The 22,006-nt window shown below is 41.7% G+C and overlaps 1 protein-coding gene across 2 annotated transcripts in view; it reads left to right on the top strand.

Moving 5' to 3' along the window:
• The window catches only part of LOC124711970 (serine protease inhibitor I/II-like), a 187,428-nt gene that overhangs the window by 80,800 nt on the left and 84,622 nt on the right, over positions 1 to 22,006 (top strand). The window contains exons 3-5 of one of the 2 annotated variants that reach the window (XM_047242254.1): positions 2,050 to 2,115; positions 9,971 to 10,079; positions 12,362 to 12,410. In XM_047242254.1, the coding sequence (XP_047098210.1) occupies positions 2,050 to 2,115; positions 9,971 to 10,079; positions 12,362 to 12,395 (209 nt within the window). In that variant the 3' untranslated portion in view covers positions 12,396 to 12,410. Of the gene's footprint in view, positions 1 to 2,049; positions 2,116 to 9,970; positions 10,080 to 12,361; positions 12,411 to 22,006 lie in introns of those variants that run through there. The other variant, XM_047242253.1, reaches the window with a different exon arrangement.

The following is a 22,006-nucleotide window of genomic DNA, read 5'->3' as shown; positions in this document are numbered from 1 at the left end:
TGTCTTCTTAAGAACTTTTCGGCTGAAGTAATAGAACTCGTATCACGATTGCCATCACAAACACTTCCCTGTCTTTTGGCGGCTGCCAGAGTTGCAGCTGTCCTGGAAGCCAGAAGGTTACTACTGCTCCACGCAAAATATCCTGATGTTCTGGAGGCAAGGAAAAAGCTACTGTCCCCCACAAAGGCCCTGATTTTCTGCAGGCCAGGGACAGATACTGTCCTCCACTAAAGCTCCTGCTTGTCTGAAAGCCAGAGAAAGACTACTGCCCCCATAGAAGTTCCCGACGTTCTGAAAGCCAGGAGAATGTCACTGTCCCCTACAAGGAATCCCGAACACGCAGGTGCCATTACTTATTATGTGTTTATCGTACAGCACTCCAAATCATTTGGGCAAATTCCATAGTGCGTAGAAATGATTATATTTTATCTTACGGAGCCGCTGTTCGATTCTGTTATGTGAATGATGTCTTTCACTTTGTCTGTCTAGAATTGCTATTCAGACGTCCTATAAATATTCTGAAAATGGTCAGAATACATGTTAATTTTGAACTAGAAAGGAAGCATCTAACATGTTCTTTGCTGCTGAGCACCTACGAGATGCGAAATATCAAATGCATTACTACCTGGGCCTGGGCATATTTGCACGACCGTCTCCCGACCTTCACAGCTGAATGGTCAGCGTGGGTGGTTGCCATGCAGAGGACCCGGGTTCGACGGGGTCCACTGACCCTCGTGATGCCAATTGAGGAGCTACTTCATTGAGAGGTAGCGGCTCTAAGGTCTGGAAAATCGTCACAATATCTGGGAGAGCAGTGTACCGACCACGTGCCCCTCTATACCACATCCCCACCGCACCGTATGACAGAGGATGACACTGTGGCCAGTCGACATCCCTTGAGCCTTCATTACCCGAACAAGGAGTTCAGTACGCCTATGAGATCAGGTAGCAGCTTCTTGATCAGCTTCACGTTGCTCACCCATAAATGCAGAATTTCAGCTACTGAAAACCCTAGAACTGTCGTGGAACTCCTGCTGCATGACGAGGAAGTCACGGCGTCGTGTGGAGTTTCCACATCAATCGTGATCGGACCGTTTTTCTTGGAGGAAAAGTGCGGTGTTGGTTTTCAGACTGTCAGCATGACGGTTGAGAGGTACGCCGGTATGTTACAGAATCGCATCATCCCTAGCGTGGATGATTAAACACCTGCAGGAAGGTATTGCATGGGGGCCGAATTATAAATATTAATGAATAAATGCAATAATTTTAGTAGCTGTGTGACCGGTTACGAAGGACTTTTGGGTCACCCTGCATTACATTTCGTGGCAATTTGATGGCTGTTCCATGTCCTTTTCCATGGTGTTGCTCTTTCAATGGCCACCAGTGCAGTTACCAAGAGGTTCACCCAATGAATAGCTGTTCTTTTCCAGTCTTGCAGTATAATATCAGTTGTACGGAAAGTTTTGTTCCAATGGTGCACGGTGCTTGCTGATACAGGTGCCACGATAAACCAGCCACAACACGCTTCGGCGGAACCGTCTCATGAGACTTACTGATGTCGTACGCAGCCCCAGCCTGGCAATACGCATCTCCAACATATCTGCGTCCCTTGTAGTTCACAAATAACAAGGCCTTACGAATCATAATCAGTGCTCCGCGACGCAGTTGCGCCGTAGTTGTGTGAAATGAATCCTGTCCTAAACCCCACACGGAGATGCCAAGAAACTCACCGCACAACTGTACACCAATTGAAGATATTCGAACGACCCCGAGTCTCCAAAACGTAAGAACAAAAACGTAGGAGGAACCATAACCGGCTAAAAGCGCTTTTCTTAGGCGAATCACAGCTCCTATGGCAAGTTCAGACAGTGTGCACCAGCAAATGGGACTACCTGTGTCAGCTGGGACTAGGCTCCCAAACATCTGGCTTCAACAGGGAAGATGATAAAGCTCACACGAAACACACGGATAAGGTCCAGTTTTTTTAGGACAATTTTTGTAACAAAATTTCACGTGTCTCTGATCTATGATGACTTCGTCATGTTACAGGAACGCAGGTGGCGCAGAAGAAACTGCCTCAGTTGGTGCAGAAGAAACCACCGCCGACTGAAGACGGTAATCACTCATTTTCTAAATCTTGCACCTCTGCATGAACTGTCACAGCCAGCAAGCACAATGCTCCTGTTGTCCTAATTACTGTCTAGAGTACTGATTAGAGATTGTTTCGACCTTTGCCCTAGGCCCTGTCCTTAACAAACTCTTTACCTGCTATTTTCTGGCAAGATCCAATGTTGTCATCGTACAGCCAGCCACAACTCTGTCTCGCCCACAGAACAGGCAATACAGTGAGAACGTGGCGCACAAATGGCTAGCGGCTGTCCCCTACGAATTAACTCCCTGCAATGTCAATTCCGAAACAATTTTGATCGAAGCAGAGATGGGATTACACACTGAAGAAATTACATGGCACTGGAAAGTGAAACTACAGAATTACACATTTAATTTTAATCAATAAGATTACCAACTGAGTTGACAAAAGCTATGGGATAGCGATATGCACATATACAGATGGCGGTAGTATAGCGCACTACAGGTAGAAAAGGGCAGTGCATAGGCGAACCTATGATTTGTACTCAGGTGATTCATGCGGAAAACTTTGCGAGTCGTTTGTGGCCCCACGACGGGAATTAACAGACACTAAACGCTGGCTGGTACAGTAGTTGGAGCTAGATGCATGCGTCAAGAGAGGACCGTGTAAGTAGGCTGTTTAGGTTTCCTTATTGGTAACGCCATGAAGCACTCTGTGTGAGAATCACTGGCTGTGCTGTGTGCAGTCTGTGGCTAGTTTGCATTGTTGTCTGCCATTGTAGTGTTGGGCAGCGGCAGCTGGATGTGAACAGCGCGTAGCGTTGCGCAGTTGGAGGTGAGCCGCCAGCAGTGGTGGATGTGGGGAGAGAGATGGCGGAGTTTTGTAATTTGTCATGAACTGCTATATATATTATGACTATTAAGGTAAATACATTGTTTGTTCTCTATTAAAATCTTTCATTTGCTAACTATGCCTATCAGTAGTTAGTGCCTTCCGTAGTTTGAATCTTTTATTTAGCTGGCAGTAGTGGCGCTCGCTGTATTGCAGTAGTTCGAGTAATGAAGATTTTTGTGAGGTAAGTGATTTCTGAAAGGTATAGTTTAATGTTAGTCAGGGCCATTCTTTTGTAGGGATTTTTGAAAGTCAGATTGCGTTGCGCTAAAAATATTGTGTGTCAGGTTAAGCACAGTCATGTATAATTCTTCAATAAGGGGACGTTTCAACCGGAAATACCAAAATTCAGGAATTACCTCTCATCACGGGCAACGCTGTGGCCGACGATCTTCACTTACCGACCGAAAGCATCGGCGTTTGCGTCTAGTTGTCAATGCTAGAAGACATGCAACACTGCATGAAATAACAACAGGAATCAATAGGGGACGTCCGAAGAACTAATCCGTTAGGACCATGCGGTGAAATTTGGGTTAATGGGCTTTGGCAGCAGAAGACCGACGCGAGTGCCTTTGCCAGCAACACGACATCACCTGCAGCACCTCTCCTGGGCTCGTGAACATATCAGTTGCACCCTGGGCGACTAGAAAACCGTGGACTGATCAGATGAGTCCTGATTTCAGTTGGCAAGAGCTGATGGTATTGTTCAAGTGTGGCGCAGACAGCCATGGGAATACCAGGTATGTTGTCAACAAGAGACTGTGCAAGCTAGTGGTGTCTCCATAATACGTGGGTTGCGTTTGCATGGAACTGAATGGATTCTCGGTTATGTTCGACTACTTCGAAACGATTTGCAGGCATTCATGGACTTCATGCTCACAAACAACGATGGAATTTTTATGGATGTCGATGCGCCATGTCACCGGGCCACAATTGTTCGCGATTAGTTTGAAGTACATTCTGCACAATTAGAGTGAATGATTTGGCTACACAGATCGCCTGACGTGAATCACATCGAGCATCTATGGGACATAATCGAGAGGTCAGTTCGTGCTCAGAATCCTGCATTGGCACCAGTTTCGCAATTGTGGACGGCTACAGATGACTATGGATGGTTGAATATTTCTGCAGGGGATTTCCAACGGCTTGTTGAGTACTGCCACGTCGAGTTGCTGCAGTAAACCATGTGAAAGGGGGTCCGAAACGATATTAGGAGGTATCCCAGACTATTGTCACCTCAGTGTATAATGGTAACTCTGCCTGAAGATGATTAGTTTTTTTTTTCTCTCGGACAGTGAAGATGTTACAATGAGCTGCCTACGAACTACAGCCGGCCGCGGTGGCCGAGCGGTTCTAGGCGTTACAGTCTGGAACCGCGCAACCGCTACGATCGCAGGTTGATTCGAACCTGCATGGATGTGTGTGACGTCCTTAGGTTAGTTAGATTTAAGTAGTTCTAAGTTCTAGGAGACTGATGAACTTAGAAGTTAAGTCCCATAGTACTCAGAGCCATTTGAACCATTATTTTACGAACTACACAAAATATGTCTGCTATATAATATTTCGAAATAAATTTTCTGTGGAAAACACCCAGTGAGAACAAAAATAGTAATAGAAAACGAGATCATAGAGCAAGTAAATAGACTTAATTTTTTTTGACGACGCCAACTTACATAGGAGACCTGGATAAAAAAGACGAAATTAAGAAGTTTAGTTACGTAAACGGTATCATTCGAGGATCTCTCCAAAATAAGGAACAGAAACTTATCCTAAGATTTCATAACATCGCTCTAAGGCAGCGAGAAATAAAAAAAGATAAAATAAGACTATAGGGCAACAAAAGGAAATTCCTTAGGAGCATAGCAGGATACACTAAGTTTGGTTATAAAAGGAATGTGGTTGTTGGGATGGAGTTGAAAATAATTGACATAAACGAAAAGATGGGAGAAAATAATTAAGATCAGATATCCCATCTCTTGCGGTCCGCCTCCATAGCTGAGCGATGCGCACGTTCGGCTGTTTTACAGAGGGCCCTGGTTCGATTCCAGGCTTTGCAAAACATTTTCCCTTTGTGGAAGCAGTGATACGGGGCGCCCTAAATCTTGTGATGCCAACTGAAGAACTACTCGAATGAGAAGTAGATCTTCCGATATCAAGAAAGCCTACAGCTGACGGGAGGGCTGTGTGCTGATCCCATATCCCATGGCTCTCCATAACGCATCCAATTGACTCCATTGGCTGAGCGTGACACGAAGCTGAGTCAGCCCCAGTTCGCCCTTCTGCACCAGAGCTCTGCTTTCCTTCGCATCTGTTGTGAATGGAGGAGTCAAGATTACCATTACATTTTTTGAAATATATCCTGCAAAGACTCACTGGAAGACCAGAAAAAAGGTGGACCAATTGAAACCAACCCTTTCACTGAAGTCAATGGGGAACTAACATGCCCTCCATGTCAGGGTGCAGGTGTAGGTGTCCTTCATTCAAAACAATGAAATAAATAAATAATTCAAAAATCAAAATAAAATCAAGAGAACAAGCAAAAGGACCTGATCGAAATTCTGATAGATTTTCCACTGGAGTAGGTTGCTTATACTTGTCGAAAATCATGTAGCGAATAAAATCCTGTGACCGGAGAAATGTGCAGATCATTCTTGTTTCGAAAAAGGGAGGAAAAACGAATGCACTGAATGACAGGATATATTTCTGACTTCCGTCTGTTACAGTACCCTAGACATAACATTACACTCGAAGTTATTGAAGAAAATAGCATCCTATCAAGGATGGAAAATATTTTGAAAGAAAAACCATATGTGTGAAACACGGCTTGCTTTATACGCACGTGATATGTAGAATACGGTAGATACGGGTTTCACAAGTAGATTCTGTCTCCCTGAATTTGAGAAGTGCGATGCTGTACGACATAGGTAACGAGTGAGTAAGATAAGGGCATACGGTGGATCCAACAATCGTAAGAAAAGGCAGGAAGCCTTGGACAATGTTTCCATTGCAAGTGCTGATTTTGAGTTCTCACTGAACATTTATAGATGCAACATGATGTGTTTAACACAGATAAATCAAATAGTGACCTATTAAAACAGGGCCGGCTACGGCGTGCAAAACTGCGGGCGAGCACGGTGTTCTTAACAGGTGTTGGCCGAGCTTCGACCTGTCTCGGCTTTTCTCGGTCCATCCTGGAATTACTTGGTACAGCGCGACATTCTATTTAGTACTGCGGTACGGCAGTTTTCGGTGGGCACTACATTCTTCAGCACGGGCGGAATAGTGGTGTCAGCGATATTTACCCTTAGCTGTTTGTTCGTGGTATAAGGAAAGTTCAGAGGCCCAGTGACTGTTTGCGGAAAAAGATGTTGTCTATTGATCGTCACAAGCCTTTAAAAATGAATGGGAACTGAGGGAGGATTCTCACTGTCTATTATGCAGTCGCCTGATCGACAGGTACCAGAAATTTGCTATTGACCAAAATACAATACTGTGCCGAAGGAATTTAAAGCTTTGGTGATGACTAAAGATCAAAATTTACAACAGTTGACAGGCAGCACTTTGCGCTAAATTTGCAGGCATGGTGCGTGTGATGAAATTAGCGGTACAGAACTGAGTGCATTATTGCTATGTCAGGTGCAACATTTTTTTGGCGGAATAGAACGAATAGCGTTGGGACTATTGCTGCTAAGTACGTTGGTCAAGTCAAGGGTCATGCCTGGAGCAATTTTTCGATTTGAATCCCATTATTCTCGAATTAAGTCCCATAATATTTCACACACATTTGAATTATGTTCAAATGTGTGTGAAATCTTATGGGACTTAACTGCTAAGGTCATCAGTCGCTAAGCTTACACACTACTTAACCTAAATTATCCTAAGGACAAACACACACACCCATGCCCGAGGGAGCACGCGAACCTCCGCCATGACTGCAGCGCCTTAAACCGCTCGGCTAATCCCGCGCGGCTTCGAATTAATGAACGAGGAAGTAACGAAAATTAGTACATGGAATGTAGAGCTTGCATTTTAAGTGGACTTTAGCCACTGAAAGACGAAAAACAATTTATTTCTGTTTTTATGGAGAAGCGCTTAAAAAGAAAATCGCATTCTCGAAGGAACAAATTCTGTCATAAGATACCGCCAATTTCATAAGCTTACTAGCATAAAGGAAATGCGGCTCTTGGAGAATTCCTTGTGGCCTTGAAAGAATTACAATGATAGTGTTCTAAGCGTTTTGAGGACACTGCTCATCTTACATTTGTTTTCGAGTTGGTTTTGAGACCGTTTGCCATTTCAGTTGAAAGCGTTCCTGCGCAAGTGCAGATGGAACTTACTGTTATGCAGTGTAATTCCAATTTAAAAGACCAATTCTGTGACATTATGACTACCCAAGAGGCCTACGTCGTTTTCTTCAAGAAGAGTTTCCATGTCTCCAAAATGCGATAAAATGTTTGGATCGACATATGTGTGTGAAGGGCGTCTTCCTATTATGACAATGAATAAGTCACGATTATGTGGCACCATGAGTGAAAAAACTGTAAAATTGTCTGTGTCTGTCCGTATGCCGACAGTTCGTGCAAGATAAAAATTATATTACGTATTCAGCGCACCAAATACAATTGAATACTACTGAAAATTTAATTTGTGTTCTGTGCTGTTAAGAAGTATGAAATACGAAACCAAGTTGTACGTAGTGCGACTGCATTAGATCTGAATATGGCGCGTTTACAGATTCACTCTTTTTCCCTCCTCACGCTCCGACAGGGGTGGAGGGGGGGGGGGGGGGGATGTGCAGCCAGGTGGAAGAAACAAGCACATAATGAATTCTTAGCCGTCCTTCTATTAGAAGATTAACAGCAAGCTCCTTACGCCTGTGCTACCGTCTTTTAGCAAACAAAATACGTGCTTACCGAGTGTCGATATAGACTGGGTTCATCACTTCCTAATAGATGTAGGTCAACAGGCTGTTTGTAATTGGACGAAATAGGCTGACGTACCCAATTGAGCTCCCACCGTTAGCAACTCTGGAAGCTAGAGGCGTTAGTGGGACGTACCACGTTCATCGGAGTATACACATCAGCGTCTCGAACTTTGGGCTCCAGTCATTTCGAAGCCTTTATGAACTTACGTGGCAAGATTTTCATAACAGGTGACTTAAGCACCAAGCATGTTGCACAAATGCCAGCTGACGAGGTGTCCTTTGCGCTGCAGAGGCCTTAGTGAGGACCGCACGACTCCGTCATATTGGCGAAGAATGGAGAACAACCTTCTGTCACCGATGTCGTCATCTTTAAAGGCATACCACAGAAAAATTTTTGCCTCAAACCGCGATGCGTTGTCATCAATCTCCAAATCGTTTCTGACGCCTAATAACTGCCTTCCACCTCGTCAATTCCTCATTGACTATCTTCAGCTTGCTCCATGCTACTCGCTTTCATTTTTGTTTCTGTCTGCTCATTCGACTTTTCCGGACACTGTTGGACCGTATTAAATTCGTCAGTTTGTGATACATTTGGTCGTGATGAGTTCGCTATTTGAACTTCTCTTGTTTTCACTGTGTCATTCGTTTCTCCTACTCGCTCCACTTAATTCTCTTGACAGGACTGCGAAGCAATGACTTCATTTCACCTTGATAAAATGGTTGTGCACGTACTCATCTACTGATAGTTCATGTCACTAGGAAATTGTACAGGCCTTTTGAGACCACAATAATCCGTCAAATGCTGCGTTGAGCTGTAGTTGCAACAAACTATGGAGATGATTTCCATATGGAATGTCACGAATATAGCAAGTATTGTGTCTCATTGCAGAGGAAAGAATAGCTTTAGAATACTGTTTGTTATTTTTTTCATTTCATTACCTCAATTTGTAACGACTGAACTTGTACCATTTGTAAACAAAGCATCACTGGCGTTCAAGACTGGTCATTAATGCGGATCAGTAAAAGAATGGGCCCTATGATAGAACTCCGAGGTACACCAAAACTTACAGTACTGTAAATGACAGTGTAAAGCATCTTTCTACTTGCTAGTGGTTGAAAGAGACTCAGATCAATTGGATCATTACCTGTAATTCAGCAACACTTATCACATTTATCCCTGTACATTCGAGAACCTTTGCTCTGTTACGAAATTTACCAAATGGACACAGGTTTTTATCAGCATCGCCCAGTTACGTTTGTAATTTTGCTTAAGTTATTTGTAATCTCTGTAAATAGAAGCCCCGTTAACCTAGGAAAAGCACTTAGTTCATTTGATAACGTACATTAGAGAAGTAACTTATCATCTATAGGGGGGCTTTCGAAGAAGCGAATGTGTGAAACAGAATGTCCAAACTTTCTGGATCCTAATATTAATAGTGAAAACGAATTTAAGTTTCACAAATTTGCTCTTCAGGATATCAGCAGATACTAGTCTGGACGATGAAAATCTGTAAAATTACTAATTGTGTTGCTCTACCGCATACTATGTGCAGGCAAGTCATACCCAAGTAATTCAAACGGTTTACCTGCTCTGGTTTTTTATTTTCGAAACAGCTTCAAAAAGAAATGTCCTTGGTTTTATGTCACTCCACTATACAGCAGAATTTATGTAAGTGTGCAGCCGTGTGTGTGTGTGTGTGTGTGTGTGTGTGTGTGCGCGCGCGTATTAGCCTATATTTCAGTTAATCATTTTAAACAGAAATGAAACATACGTATAAACTGCTAAGTAAATTATCACTATGTAGCCATATATCAGCTGTGGAAATTTAACATTTTTAGTAAATCAGTTGACACTTTCCAGATCGTAAGTACCTATGAGGAGCATGACCCATGGAACATGAAAATAGCAGACAATAAAATCATACCGTAATATCTTCAAGGGCATAAACTCCTGTATTGTTATGTACGCCGCTTTCAAGGTACTAGGCTGTTAGAAACTTAGCGTTCTCAAATTTCTCTCTCTGTCCTGAGAAGTAGCTGTGTTGGCTGGTTGTATTCTGTTGCAGGGAAATGCTGTGTCCCCAACACAACATACATGGAGGAATGTAATGTATGTTTATGTGACGAAGACGGGATAGGAGCAAGTTGTACACTCGCTGGCTGTATTGGAGATTGGTAACTACATTTTATTAACCATTTCGTAATATATTCACAATAATTCCGTAACGTTGCCACATTTGGCACGATGTTATACTTTTCCTGACCACTAAATTCATACTGTGACTTCAGGTGACAGTAATACTACGTACAACTAAGGGTTAAGAAGTGTCCAACAACAATAGTTTTTCAGTAAACAAAAATCTGTGTCCCACACGACCCTCAAAACAACACACTTTGATTACTACGAAAAATCACATTGGTATCACACCAGCCTTTCATACCAAGCAAGTTGCCGCAGTGGTTGGCACACTGGGCTCTTATTCGTGAGGATGACGGTTCAAACCCCCGTCGGGCCATCCTGATTTACGTTTTTCGTGATTTCCCTAAATCGCTTCAGGTAAATGCCGGAATGATTCCTTTGAAAGGGCACGGCCGATTTCTTTCCCCATCCTTCCCTAATCCGAGCTTGTGCTCCGTCTTTAATGACCCCGCTATAGACGGGACGTTAAACATTAATCTCCTCTTCCTCCACCCGCCTCTCATAAGAGAAATACGATGATGTGGCAAACAAAATCTGTGGGTGGAGAGTCATCGACAGAAGTAGAAGTAATTGCAGGCTTGCCCCCAGAAACGTTTTCTGGGATCCTTGCTCTTCTTGTTGTACATTAATGGCCTAGCAGAGAATATTAATGCAAAGCTGAGACTTTTTGCAGATGATTACATTATCTGTTATGAAGTACTCTCTGAACGAAGTTGCACAATCCGGGAAAGTGTTGATAAGATTTCTAACACCGGTGGGGCAGAATTGGACTCAGTTAACGTACGTAAATACCTGGGCACTAAGATCTGTGTGGATTTGAAATGGAATGATCACATAGGCTCAGTCGTAGGTAAAGCAGCTGAGAAGCTTCGTTTCATTGACAGGATATTGGAAAAATGTAGTTCTACATCTACATCCACATACTTTCTCCGCGAACCGCAGTATGGTTCGTGGCGAACGGTACCCTGTACCACTCCTAGTCGTCAGCTCTCCTGTCTCACTCGAAGATAGATCTAGGCAAAAACGACTATCAAAATGTCTTCGTATGAGCCCAGATTTCTCGTGTCTTACATTAGTGGCCCTTTTGTGAAATGTACATTGGTGGCAGATGAATCGTTCTGCAGTCAGCCTCAAATGCTGATTCTCTAAATGTTCTCAATAGTGCTCGCCGAAAAAAAAAAATCGCCTTCCCTTCAGCGATTCCCATTTGAGTTACCGAAGCATCTCCGTAATACTTGCGTGTCGTTCGAACGAGTCGGTAACAAATCTAGTAGCCCGCCTCTGAAATGCTTCGATGTCTCCCTTTAATCTGACTTGGTGCGGATCCCAAACACTCGAACAGTGTTTGGGAAAAATGGGTCGCAGTAGTGTCCGGTATGCAGTCTCCTTTACAGACGAACCACAATTTCTAGAAACGTTGTCCAAGTCTATCCATTGCATGTGGGTTGTCGAACTAGTTGCTCAAGACAGTTTCGGAACACATTTTCACAAGAACTTCGCAAAGCTGTCTGTCTGTATCCCCTGCAATGAATCCATAGAGGTGTCAATCTATATTTGGTAGGTTAAAGTAGTCTCCAAAGACTGTTGCATGATCTGGGTATTTCTGCGCAACTGAGCGTAGACTTTATCTGAATGATTCTAAAACTGTCACAGCAGGATAGGGTGGCGGTAAAAATAGCCTACAATTAATCTGATTTTACCTAGACCTGTTATACGAGACCAGGTAACTCCCCCTTTCAGCTGCCCACATTAGCATTTCCTCCAGCGAATTCAATTATTTGATTAACACTTGTCATTGTAGAAGGAAAGTCTGCAGTAGACTCCTAACTCACAATAAAAGAAAGAAATTTGAGACTTGCGAAACAAGGGAACTCAACAGTGAAACGGGAAAGATGACAACTAGTAAGAGACACAGAGAAACATTCTCGATATGGAAGTGAACGAATGGACTTTTCATGTAAAGATTGTATAATTTTTACATACACTCTTATTTTATATGAAGCCCCAGTAGCTCAGAAACGGATTAGTGGGACATCTGCTATAACATGAAATAATGAAAAATAATAGGGCAGACCATAATTAAAATATGCAGAATACATTATAACGGATGTTGGGTGTAGCAGTTTGGTGGGGGATGAAAAGATTAGTCCAACATGGGTAAAGATGGAGGACAGCATGAAACCAGTTGAAAAAACTGGTAGAAATATTGATGACATGGAAAAAATTTCCGTTACTTATGGACTTGTTTTCGTTGCAGGGGGTCTGTCCGAAAAGAGCCTACTGGTGAATAACGTCTGGACTTCTTAAAACTTTCCTTGAGTGCCACAATGCTGTCATGTAACTGTTTGCAGGTACATCAAGAGGAGCAACATCTTGCGCCGAAGGTTGTGTCTCGTATTTATATTTCTTATGTTACAGTTTGCAAATAATAAATCGGTAGTATCTCTCGTCTCTTTGTGTGCTTACTGAAAGACTTCCTGTACACAACCAATGAAAATATGTATTTTATTATTGACTTGAAATAAAAGTCAACTCAAGTGTCTCACTTGAAGTTTATTTCTCCTTGGAGACCGAATTTCACCCATTTACGATAATTTCAGGCATTTTAAACAGACCAGCACTTATTCCTTAGAGAGTGTTTCTAGAAAGCAGTCATCAGATTATTGTGGCTACTATTTTAACTTTGCTCACAAGCGATAAAATTGAAAGGGTACAGTACCGCCCAACATTGAAAATAGGTACAACATACTTCATTATTTTTGTCAGAAGAACACATTTTGTTTGTAAAATAACTCAATTTCAATTAATACAGCGAAGCCGGATACCAGTGTGGGAAAGAATGACAATTTATTTATTTAATTGATCACATGTGCACTCCCACAAAGTAAATCCCTACATCCAGTTTGGTGAGATCTGTGAAATGAATGAATGTATGGTCGTCTGCTAACCGCAGATAGTGAATGTGAATATATGATCATCTTTGAGTCGAACCTTTGGCCATCTTTGGTGGGACCAAAGAGATGAAATTTACCAGAGCTTTGAGCGCCTGAAATGTGGCTGACCAATACGATAGCAAGGTGCTTCCCCAACCTCGACAGAGGTGTGAGAGCAACTAGAGAACGGCCATGTTTCGGCACTCTGCCGCTGGGTCTTGTGCTGTTAAGACCTGTTTTAGTTGTGCTCCGTAATGATGAAAGAGTGGAGACATGGTATGCATGTGGAATATTTAAAAGTAGTTTGAAATAATAATTTCTCTATTTCAGGAACTTTTGTGGGGAGAATTAAATGTCAGGCAGGTAATATTAAAGGGATTGTAGTAATCTTCGGAAGTGACCAACGGTCACAATGAAACCACGTGTAGCAATAAGTTGAAATACTTCCGTGTGCTTAAGTTAAGCTGAATTACTAGCGTGTGTACAATAAGTTGAAAAATTTAAGAAATAGCGTGTGTACCATAAGTTGAAATATTTAAGAAATGGCGTGTGCAGGACTTGAAATTAGAGACGAGTACTTCCACGTGGTGAGTACTGTGTGAGTCTCAAACTGTGTATGAGTCAAATGATAAAGAGAAGTACTCGTCCATGGTATCAGTTGAGGACTCGCGTGTGTGATGTTCTTAATATTACTTTGCGTGATATGGTTCCGTGTGACACTTGATTCAAACTCTGAGAGAGAAGCAAGGTGAGTCGGCCGTCTATCCAGCAACGCCACTTGGCTTGCATTGCACAGGAAGACGTGCAAATATCTCCAGAGTTCATAGTAGGAAAGTAGAATTACAAAGTGGGGCAGTGTCGTGTGAAACTGGGATAAATACTAATTGAAGTAGGAAAGCTGAAAGTGATAATGTTGTGACTATTCTCTGTGTAGTATTTCATGTTGTAGTGTGGTGTATGTCATGTAATTTGGGTATGTGTGGTTTGCATGGGAGAGTAGCGAGGTAGTTTCAAAAGATTAGTGGGTTATGCTTGTTCCTTTGGTACCGCTCGGTCTGGAGGAAAGTTTAGTGATGATGATTGTGAGAGTCGAAGTGTGAGGTATAATAAAAGATCCACCATCCCATCCAGGAAGTGCACTGTAGCGTTAAAATAATTACGAGACCATAATATAGAGATTCACCATTGTAAAGCCATACCCACTGGGCGAAATTTCTCATGTGTTATTGTTGTAGGTTGTAGAATTTGTGTGTTTAGGTTAGAGAATTTATCGGAATAAATAAGATAGTGAAAAGAAAAAGATTGGTGGGTTTTTCCTTCGAATTGTATGTTGTCATAATGTCCCGAATTTATAATGTGTGCACCATTCATACCCAGTGCGGTGGCCACATGTTGAGAAAAGCCGTTAAATAAAAGACAAAAAGAAAATGTGGTATTGCCAGTGCGTAGTGTACAGTCAGGGTTCTGTAAATTACTGATAGTCAGATGCATGTTTCCGTTGCGTATTAATCATATAGGAGGATAACTGGTAACTTAAGTGTGAGTACTAGAGTTCATGTTACTCGATAAATAAGAATGAATCCACTCGCTTGGCAGACCACTCATCTTGCAGGCCTGACTGCTTGATGCCGCAGTATGAGCAAGGAATGTGGGTGCCTCTCATAATTTCGACCCTGCCAGGATATTTGTTGCAAGGAAAATTTGGCCAGGATATATTTTGCCAGGATATTCTGCCAGGATATTTTACTGTTAGGGTTTGCTGATAAGATTTTTTTTATGGAATGTATTGTGATAGTGCTAAGAAGTAAAATTTATTTTGTTTGCAATTTCTTTCTGGATTGGTGAGGATCTTTTTTTTATGTAATTAATTGCTATATCGTCCAAGGCTGGAAGATCGTTGCATAATTTTTTTTGCGTTATGTCCGTAGTAACTAGGTCGCAGTCGAAAAGTGTAGCCACCATGGAGAATAGCGATTCTGGGGTGAACGTAGCAGTGCAGCAGGAAGTAGCTGTTGACCATGGGTTAATGAGCGAGAAAGACAAACACTCCGAAGGGGATGAATTGTTCAGTGGACCGCTGCTGGGTGATCCTTTATGCGGCGGGCTTTGTCCACAAACGCGGGCTTTTCCCGACGACGCAGGCGAGCCGGGACTAGGTCAGGTATGCAGTGAAAGTGCAGCTACCCTTAGCGAAGCTACGGTTTCTCAGGCGAACGAGGTGAGCGCGTCGAAAGTAGCAAATGACAATGTGATACTGCAGTTTTTACAGAACATGGATAGGGAGTTTAAGGAAATAGTGGACGCGATGCGTAGAGGTAATAACGAAAGATGGGAAGCGATGGATAAAGATAGTGAGGAAAGTATGGAGGCATTGGATAAGGGAAATAAAGAGGCAATGAGGAAGCTACACACAGTTATCGATGAGCGTCTGCCCACAGTTAATAATCGGTTAGATGAGGGGGAGAAGAATCTGGGTGCGTTGAAGGAAGTATGTGACGCCGTGAAAGGAAAAGCTAATAATTTGGAGGTACAAGTATTTGCAATAGAGAGTGATACTACTGAGCGTAGGGACGTGTTGCCGGATGAGCGAATCAAAGAGGTAGTGGTCAGAATGAATACGATTAGTGCAGATGCAGAAAAGATCAGTATAAGAGGCGAGACAGGCTCTGACAGTACGCAGCGAGAGGTTTATGCCGACCAGGAGGAGGTACAATCACTATTACAGTTTAAAGAGGCACAATTAGAAACAAATAGAAAACATAGGGAAGAACTAGCACAATTGCAATTAGCGTGCAGAAGCGAAGGTGAAACACCACCAGGTAGACTGCAGAGGGAGAGTGAGATAAATTCAAAAAACGAAAATAGGCAGAAAGAGGAAGACGAATTCAGAGAGTCAGAAGAACGGTTGTGTCGGATAAAACAGGTGGCAGACCCAACTGGGTATAGTACAAGGCTGTCTCAATTTCAAGACTCATTACCTTCATCGTGGGGACCGCTCCTCAAAATGAAGCTTGTGTGTAACCATTTGAGGGACGAGGCTAAAGCGAAAATGCAGGAAGTTATTGAAGACTGTAGTAGCTACAAGATATTTTGTGCCAAGTTTTTAAATGAATTCTGGTCGAAAAGTAAGCAGGACCAGGTTACGCAAAGCATATTGATGATGCCAAATTGTAACGAAGGTGGTATAAGAGATCCAGTGTCGTGCTATCAGGAAATGCTGAGACGAAATAGGTATTTAGATGTGCCATACGAACCTGGGGAGTTCATTAGGATCTGTATAACGAAGTTGCCAATGAAATTGCACAGAGATATAGCGATAGCAGACAGAGGCGTAGACGATTCTGCGTCGTTTGAACAATTGTCACAGGAACTGGGTAATGAGAGCAACATTGTGAACGGAGACACGACTCATAGGTCAGACAGAGTCGAGGATAGGAACGGCAGAAACTATCAGAATGACAGGAGATCATGGAATCCTGGCATTTCATTCTTGTCATAATGGATTCAGGGATAGGAGAAACTAATCCAACATATCAGCCCTTAGCATCTTGCCTTAAAACACATGCAGCTGGCACTGAAAATTGTCTACGTAGCAGACATACACTACTGATATGTAGGAATGCAAATACCATACTTCTGATCAGAGAATAAAACACCAGTAATGGCATCTGTTAGGCTGGTCTCTCAGAGCAAAATTTGCAAATTTTTATTTCGAACAGTAAAGTAAAAGAACTGTTTCTTCAAAGAAACCAGTTGCTAAAATGTTATGTAATAATGCCAATGTGTCCAGTTTAATTAGTGCGGTTTGACTATTGTAGGTATTTAACACATAATGTAAAAGGTCAACATTGTGATCGAAGTTTTTATATCAGCTGCCATCTGATCGGTAGTATGTCATTGTCATAGCGACAGTTATGAGGTGCTGCGTATGGATGTTCGGAATCTGGTGTTAGGGAAAGAGACCACTAGCACCAAAGTTTCTAACACTTGGGCTGTCCCGTTTCTCCCAGTTTGTACATTCTCTGCACACATTTAATTTTCATGTAAACTTAGATTCCTAACTAGCAAATTCTTTACTGTGTATAGTGGACCATTAAGAGTGAGGCGGATTGTCCATGAAAATGCTGTACTGATTGAGACGATCAAGGGAAAAAAATCTCGTGGGCTTCATCACATTTCTAACATCAAATTATGGAAAAGTTAAGGATAGATCGAAAGTAGCCAAGTTATGGTAGATAGTCAGTGTATTTATTTGTGGTGTGTAACGTTGTGCAGGGTCAAATCGAACATAAGAATTTTCAGGCGGGATGTCAGGAAGTATGACGGAATAGACTGGTCGAATGAGTCATGAACAGGAGTCGACAGAGTGGTGTATGTACGTATTTTTTTGTCATATGAATAAGGATCAAGCAGAAACGACGTGATGATTAATGAGTGGATAAAGATGGTAGATAAAGAAGCGACGTGATAAACAGTAGTGGATAAAGGTGATATATGAGGAGAGAAGCGACGTGAAGCAGTGTGATTAATAAAGAGAGATTCGACGTGATGAAACAGTTGTAAATAAAGGTGAGTAGAATTGAATAATGTGGAGATGTCTTAGATGTATGTTACAGAAAGGCCTGTGTATGCTGCAATAGAGATTGATGCCAATGGCGAAGGAAGACCAGGAAACGATGGAGTAATGGACGGACGGAGAGCCGAAATACGAATGAAGAGATGAGGACAACTGCACAACGTGAAAGGACATAAAGGGAGTAAGAGATCCAGATGGTGAACGTTGTGGGATACTGACATAAGATGTAATATAAGTGTAAATCCAATTCTTACCATAAGATATGCAATTTCGCAAAAATAATTTTTGTTGTTGTTGTTGTTGAAGCCTGGTACCAGAATAACTAATCAAAACGGTACCAAGAATGTGTACAGTTATTTTGCAGGACGAATAATTTGTGTATTTTTTGTTCTTAGATGAAATGTTGCAATTCTAAGTGATATTTAGCAGGAGGAATAATCGGTGAAGTGAATGCGGAGGTAAGCCGATGGAGAGAGGTGCCAGAGTGAAAGGACGAATTCGTAGACAGGAAAGCTATCTCCGAAACAGCTTCATGTGTTATGTGGTTGAGTATAAGGGGTGCAAAGGTATGGTATGTTGTCGTGAGTGTGGTGGTGTTAAGGTTAGCTGACTTCTAGACCTATTCTGTTAGTGTATTAATGGATTGAATGAGAAGGAAAATGTGATGTCTGGTGACTGAGAGTCGTAGAGTAGTGTGATCAATGCGCACACTCCTGTAAAGGGGATGCTACCGATCGGTAACTAAAACATTATTGTGTATTGTTTGATTTGGATGAACCTCGATGGCAGGTCAGGATCTGACATCATGTGGATGGTTCATACATGTCCTAGAAATGTTGTTATATATAAGAAAATGTAAAATATATAAAGAGATACTAATTTCAGTCTGTCACAAGCACAAAGTTGCATTGTATGTTGTAGATTTAGAGTCATCATTTTCTAAAATGTTTATTGTGTTAGGATGTTAAAGTAGTTTAATATGTAATAACCTGTGGTAGGTAATTGTGAGCTGTGTAGATTATTTCTTATTTTTTTGTTAGAACACTTTCAAGGGGTATTAATTTCAGTCTGTCACAAGCACAAAGGTTCATTGCATATTGTAGTTTTAGAATCAACAGTTTCTAATATTTTCACTGTGATAGGATGTTAGAGTAGTCTACTATTTTATATTGTAATAATGAGTTGTATAGATTGTTTATTATTCCTTTTGTTTTTTTTTACACTTTCATGTTTTGTATGAGGGACGACAGGTACAATCAATAGCACAAGTGTGGGCTATATATAGAAAAGGGATAAATGTTGATGTTGTATGTGTAGAAAACTAGGGTGTATAGTTTTATGTTTTTAGAACAAAGATTCTTTTATTACCAATGTATCTAATAGATCATACATATAATCAATGAGTATTTAAATAATGTAAGAATATCCTTTTGTCTGTAATGTTGTGAGATGCACGGAAGGGTCTGACTGATTGGCTGTTGTAACGCCCATACCACTAGCGGGCCAATGGCGACGGGCGACAGAGCCGCGGCACTCCCCACTCCACTGCCGGTCGGGGTACACTCTACGCGCCCGCTACAGCATGTCAACGGCCTGGGGCGACACCCACGTACCACTGGCCATTCATAAGTTCCGCCACCTTACGACTGGGGAAAGTATCCCGCGGAGGCAACAGCGGGTGGTTTCTTCTGCTCAACGGCGAGTGCAGCGGCGCCACGGCAGAAAGGACGACGCGCGGCAGAGCCCGGCGGGCATTTGTTCCCAGCAACTATTAACTAGTACTGGACTGTGGAGCTGTGAAACAAGATAACTGCTCGTTACGTCTCCATAAGGTGGAAAGTGAAGGACTGGTGTTTCCACGTTGTGAGTGGTGGAAAAGATTTTGTCTTTAGCAGACAGGACGATCGTTTTGTTTTGTCTTGACCACTGGACTGTGGAATCCATAAACTTTTGGCAGTGACTTGTTAAGTGTGCTTTGTGGGACGCTTGGTATTCTTGAAGAGGACAGTTGTCGTTTGGTGACTAATTATTGTATGAACGCAAGAAACTAGAGTGGGACATTGACATTTGCGTCTGTAGTAGGAGACATTTCTTTAATTGGTGTGGGAATAAGTGCTGTTTGTTGGAACTTACGACTTTTAATTACACCACGAACTGAAAGGACAGAACCGTGGGTAATAGTAGTTGTAGGACCATTTCTGGATGACCAGATTCGTGTGGATGGTACGCTGAGAGTGACTATGGCATTCGTGTTTAATGTGAGATACAGTTTACTGTTCAGTGCGTGTTCAAAATGCCGATTTGAGTGACTTAAAGACTCTTGTCCGGGTAACCATGGGAAAGCTTTGACACCGAGACAGTGTTTCTAGGGAACCTGTCAGCAACTTTTTTGACCCCAAGAAAATCACAGAATGAAATGATTCCGTGCGACTCGCAAGATAGGGAATAATGTATTTGTACTTGTAATTGTGTAAATTTTTTTTATTATGTGTTTCACTCCTGAAGGGACAGCAAGTGTAATTGTAATTTATTAACATTTGTGTTTAGAATAGTTAGTGTTTTTTTTTGTTTGTTCTGGGTTATCAAGTTTACGTAGCATGTTTATTAGAATATTTGATACAATGATGCTTTAGTTATTAGCCGGTGGCGTAATAGTAACGTAGCGGCTCTTGTTGCATTGGTCAGTAAGGTTGTCACAGGCGACAAGAGTTTGCATTGCACAACAAATATCGGAATTAATTGATACATTTTGATGTCGTGGACAGTAATGATCTTGTTGGTGTGTAGACTGAAGCCACTTATTTTCATTATCACAGTGGTGATATTTCACATTAAAGTGTAAGGAAGGCTAGTCGAAATGCAAGTTCTTGTCGTCTAAATGTGTGACAACAGAGAAATGAGCAGTAGAGTAAGATACGAGAGCTACTGGTGGATTCAAGCACTTATTGCTAAACTATTTACTGCGTGTATTTATCAAAGTTGATGGACTGACTGGCTCAGCAGCAGGTATTTGTACTGGTGGATAAGGGTAAGGTTAAACTCACTGTCGAGTAGTTGTGGCAATTGCTTAGGTGATGATAGTTAATGAGGTATGACATGATGTCTTAGACGAACTTTATTACGTAACCAGTATGTAACTTGTGGTATATTTCATTGTTTTTCGTCTCAGTTTTATTTCTCTGTAGGTTTGATGTGTATTTTAGAGTAATGGTATGGACCCTGACATTCTACGTGTAACTAGTGTACGAAATTTTTTCTTTTGTTGATTTTGTTTTGTATTTAGACATTGCCGTGTAAAGATTATTACAACGCAATTTATGAATGTCAGATTACTTGTTCTGTGTTTGGACGGTGAGCTACTTAAAATTTCATGAGTACAATTAGTATTTTTTTATTTGTCATAGAATTAGTGAAGTTTGGATTACTGATAAAAATAACGAAGATCCCAGTAACTAAGCAAATTTTTATCTCAACATTATTTTTTATTTGTGTGACGTAATGTTTTATTTGTCATGTGGATTGTTGCAAACTTGTATGTGTACGTTACTCCGGATTGTGGAGAGTACAATAATGGAACAACTGTGTCAATACTTTGGTAAAGTAACAGCATTTGGTCGTCTATTTGAGGTCAACAGGGGCTAAGGTCTCCTTCTGATTATTTTGATGACATGCTACGTTTGTTCTAATACATCTTTCTTAAAAAAATGTTCGGAACTACCCTCGCATTGCAAGGATAGTACCGTGCCATTTTTTTCTGCATGGGTAGCTGGTGGTGAAAGGGTACAGTACCGCCCAACATTGAAAATAGGTACAACATACTTCATTATTTTTGTCAGAAGAACACATTTTTTTGTAAAATAACTCAATTTCAATTAATACAGCGAAGCCGGATACCAGTGTGGGAAAGAATGACAATTTATTTATTTAATTGATCACATGTGCACTCCCACAAAGTAAATTCCTACATCCAGTTTGGTGAGATCTGTGAAATGAATGAATGTATGGTCGTCTGCTAACCGCAGATAGTGAATGTGAATATATGATCATCTTTGAGTCGATCCTTTGGCCATCTTTGGTGGGACCAAAGAGATGAAATTTACCAGAGCTTTGAGCGCCTGAAATGTGGCTGACCAATATGATAGCAAGGTGCTTCCCCCAACTCGACAGAGGTGTGAGAGCACCTAGAGAACGGCTATGTTTCGGCACTCTGCTGCTGGGTCTTGTGCTGTTAAGACCTGTTTTAGTTGTGCTCCTTAATGATGAAAGAGTGGAGACATGGTATGCATGTGGAATATTTAAGAGTAGTTAGAAATAATAATTTATCTATTTCAGGAACTTTTGTGGGGAGAATTAAATGTCAGGCAGGTAATATTAAAGGGATTGTAGTAATCTT

Source organism: Schistocerca piceifrons, chromosome 8, assembly GCF_021461385.2.
Source record: "Schistocerca piceifrons isolate TAMUIC-IGC-003096 chromosome 8, iqSchPice1.1, whole genome shotgun sequence".
Taxonomy (NCBI): domain Eukaryota; kingdom Metazoa; phylum Arthropoda; class Insecta; order Orthoptera; family Acrididae; genus Schistocerca; species Schistocerca piceifrons.
The sequence above is the reverse complement of the archived record's forward strand: the minus strand, read 5'-3'. Positions and strand labels throughout refer to the sequence as shown.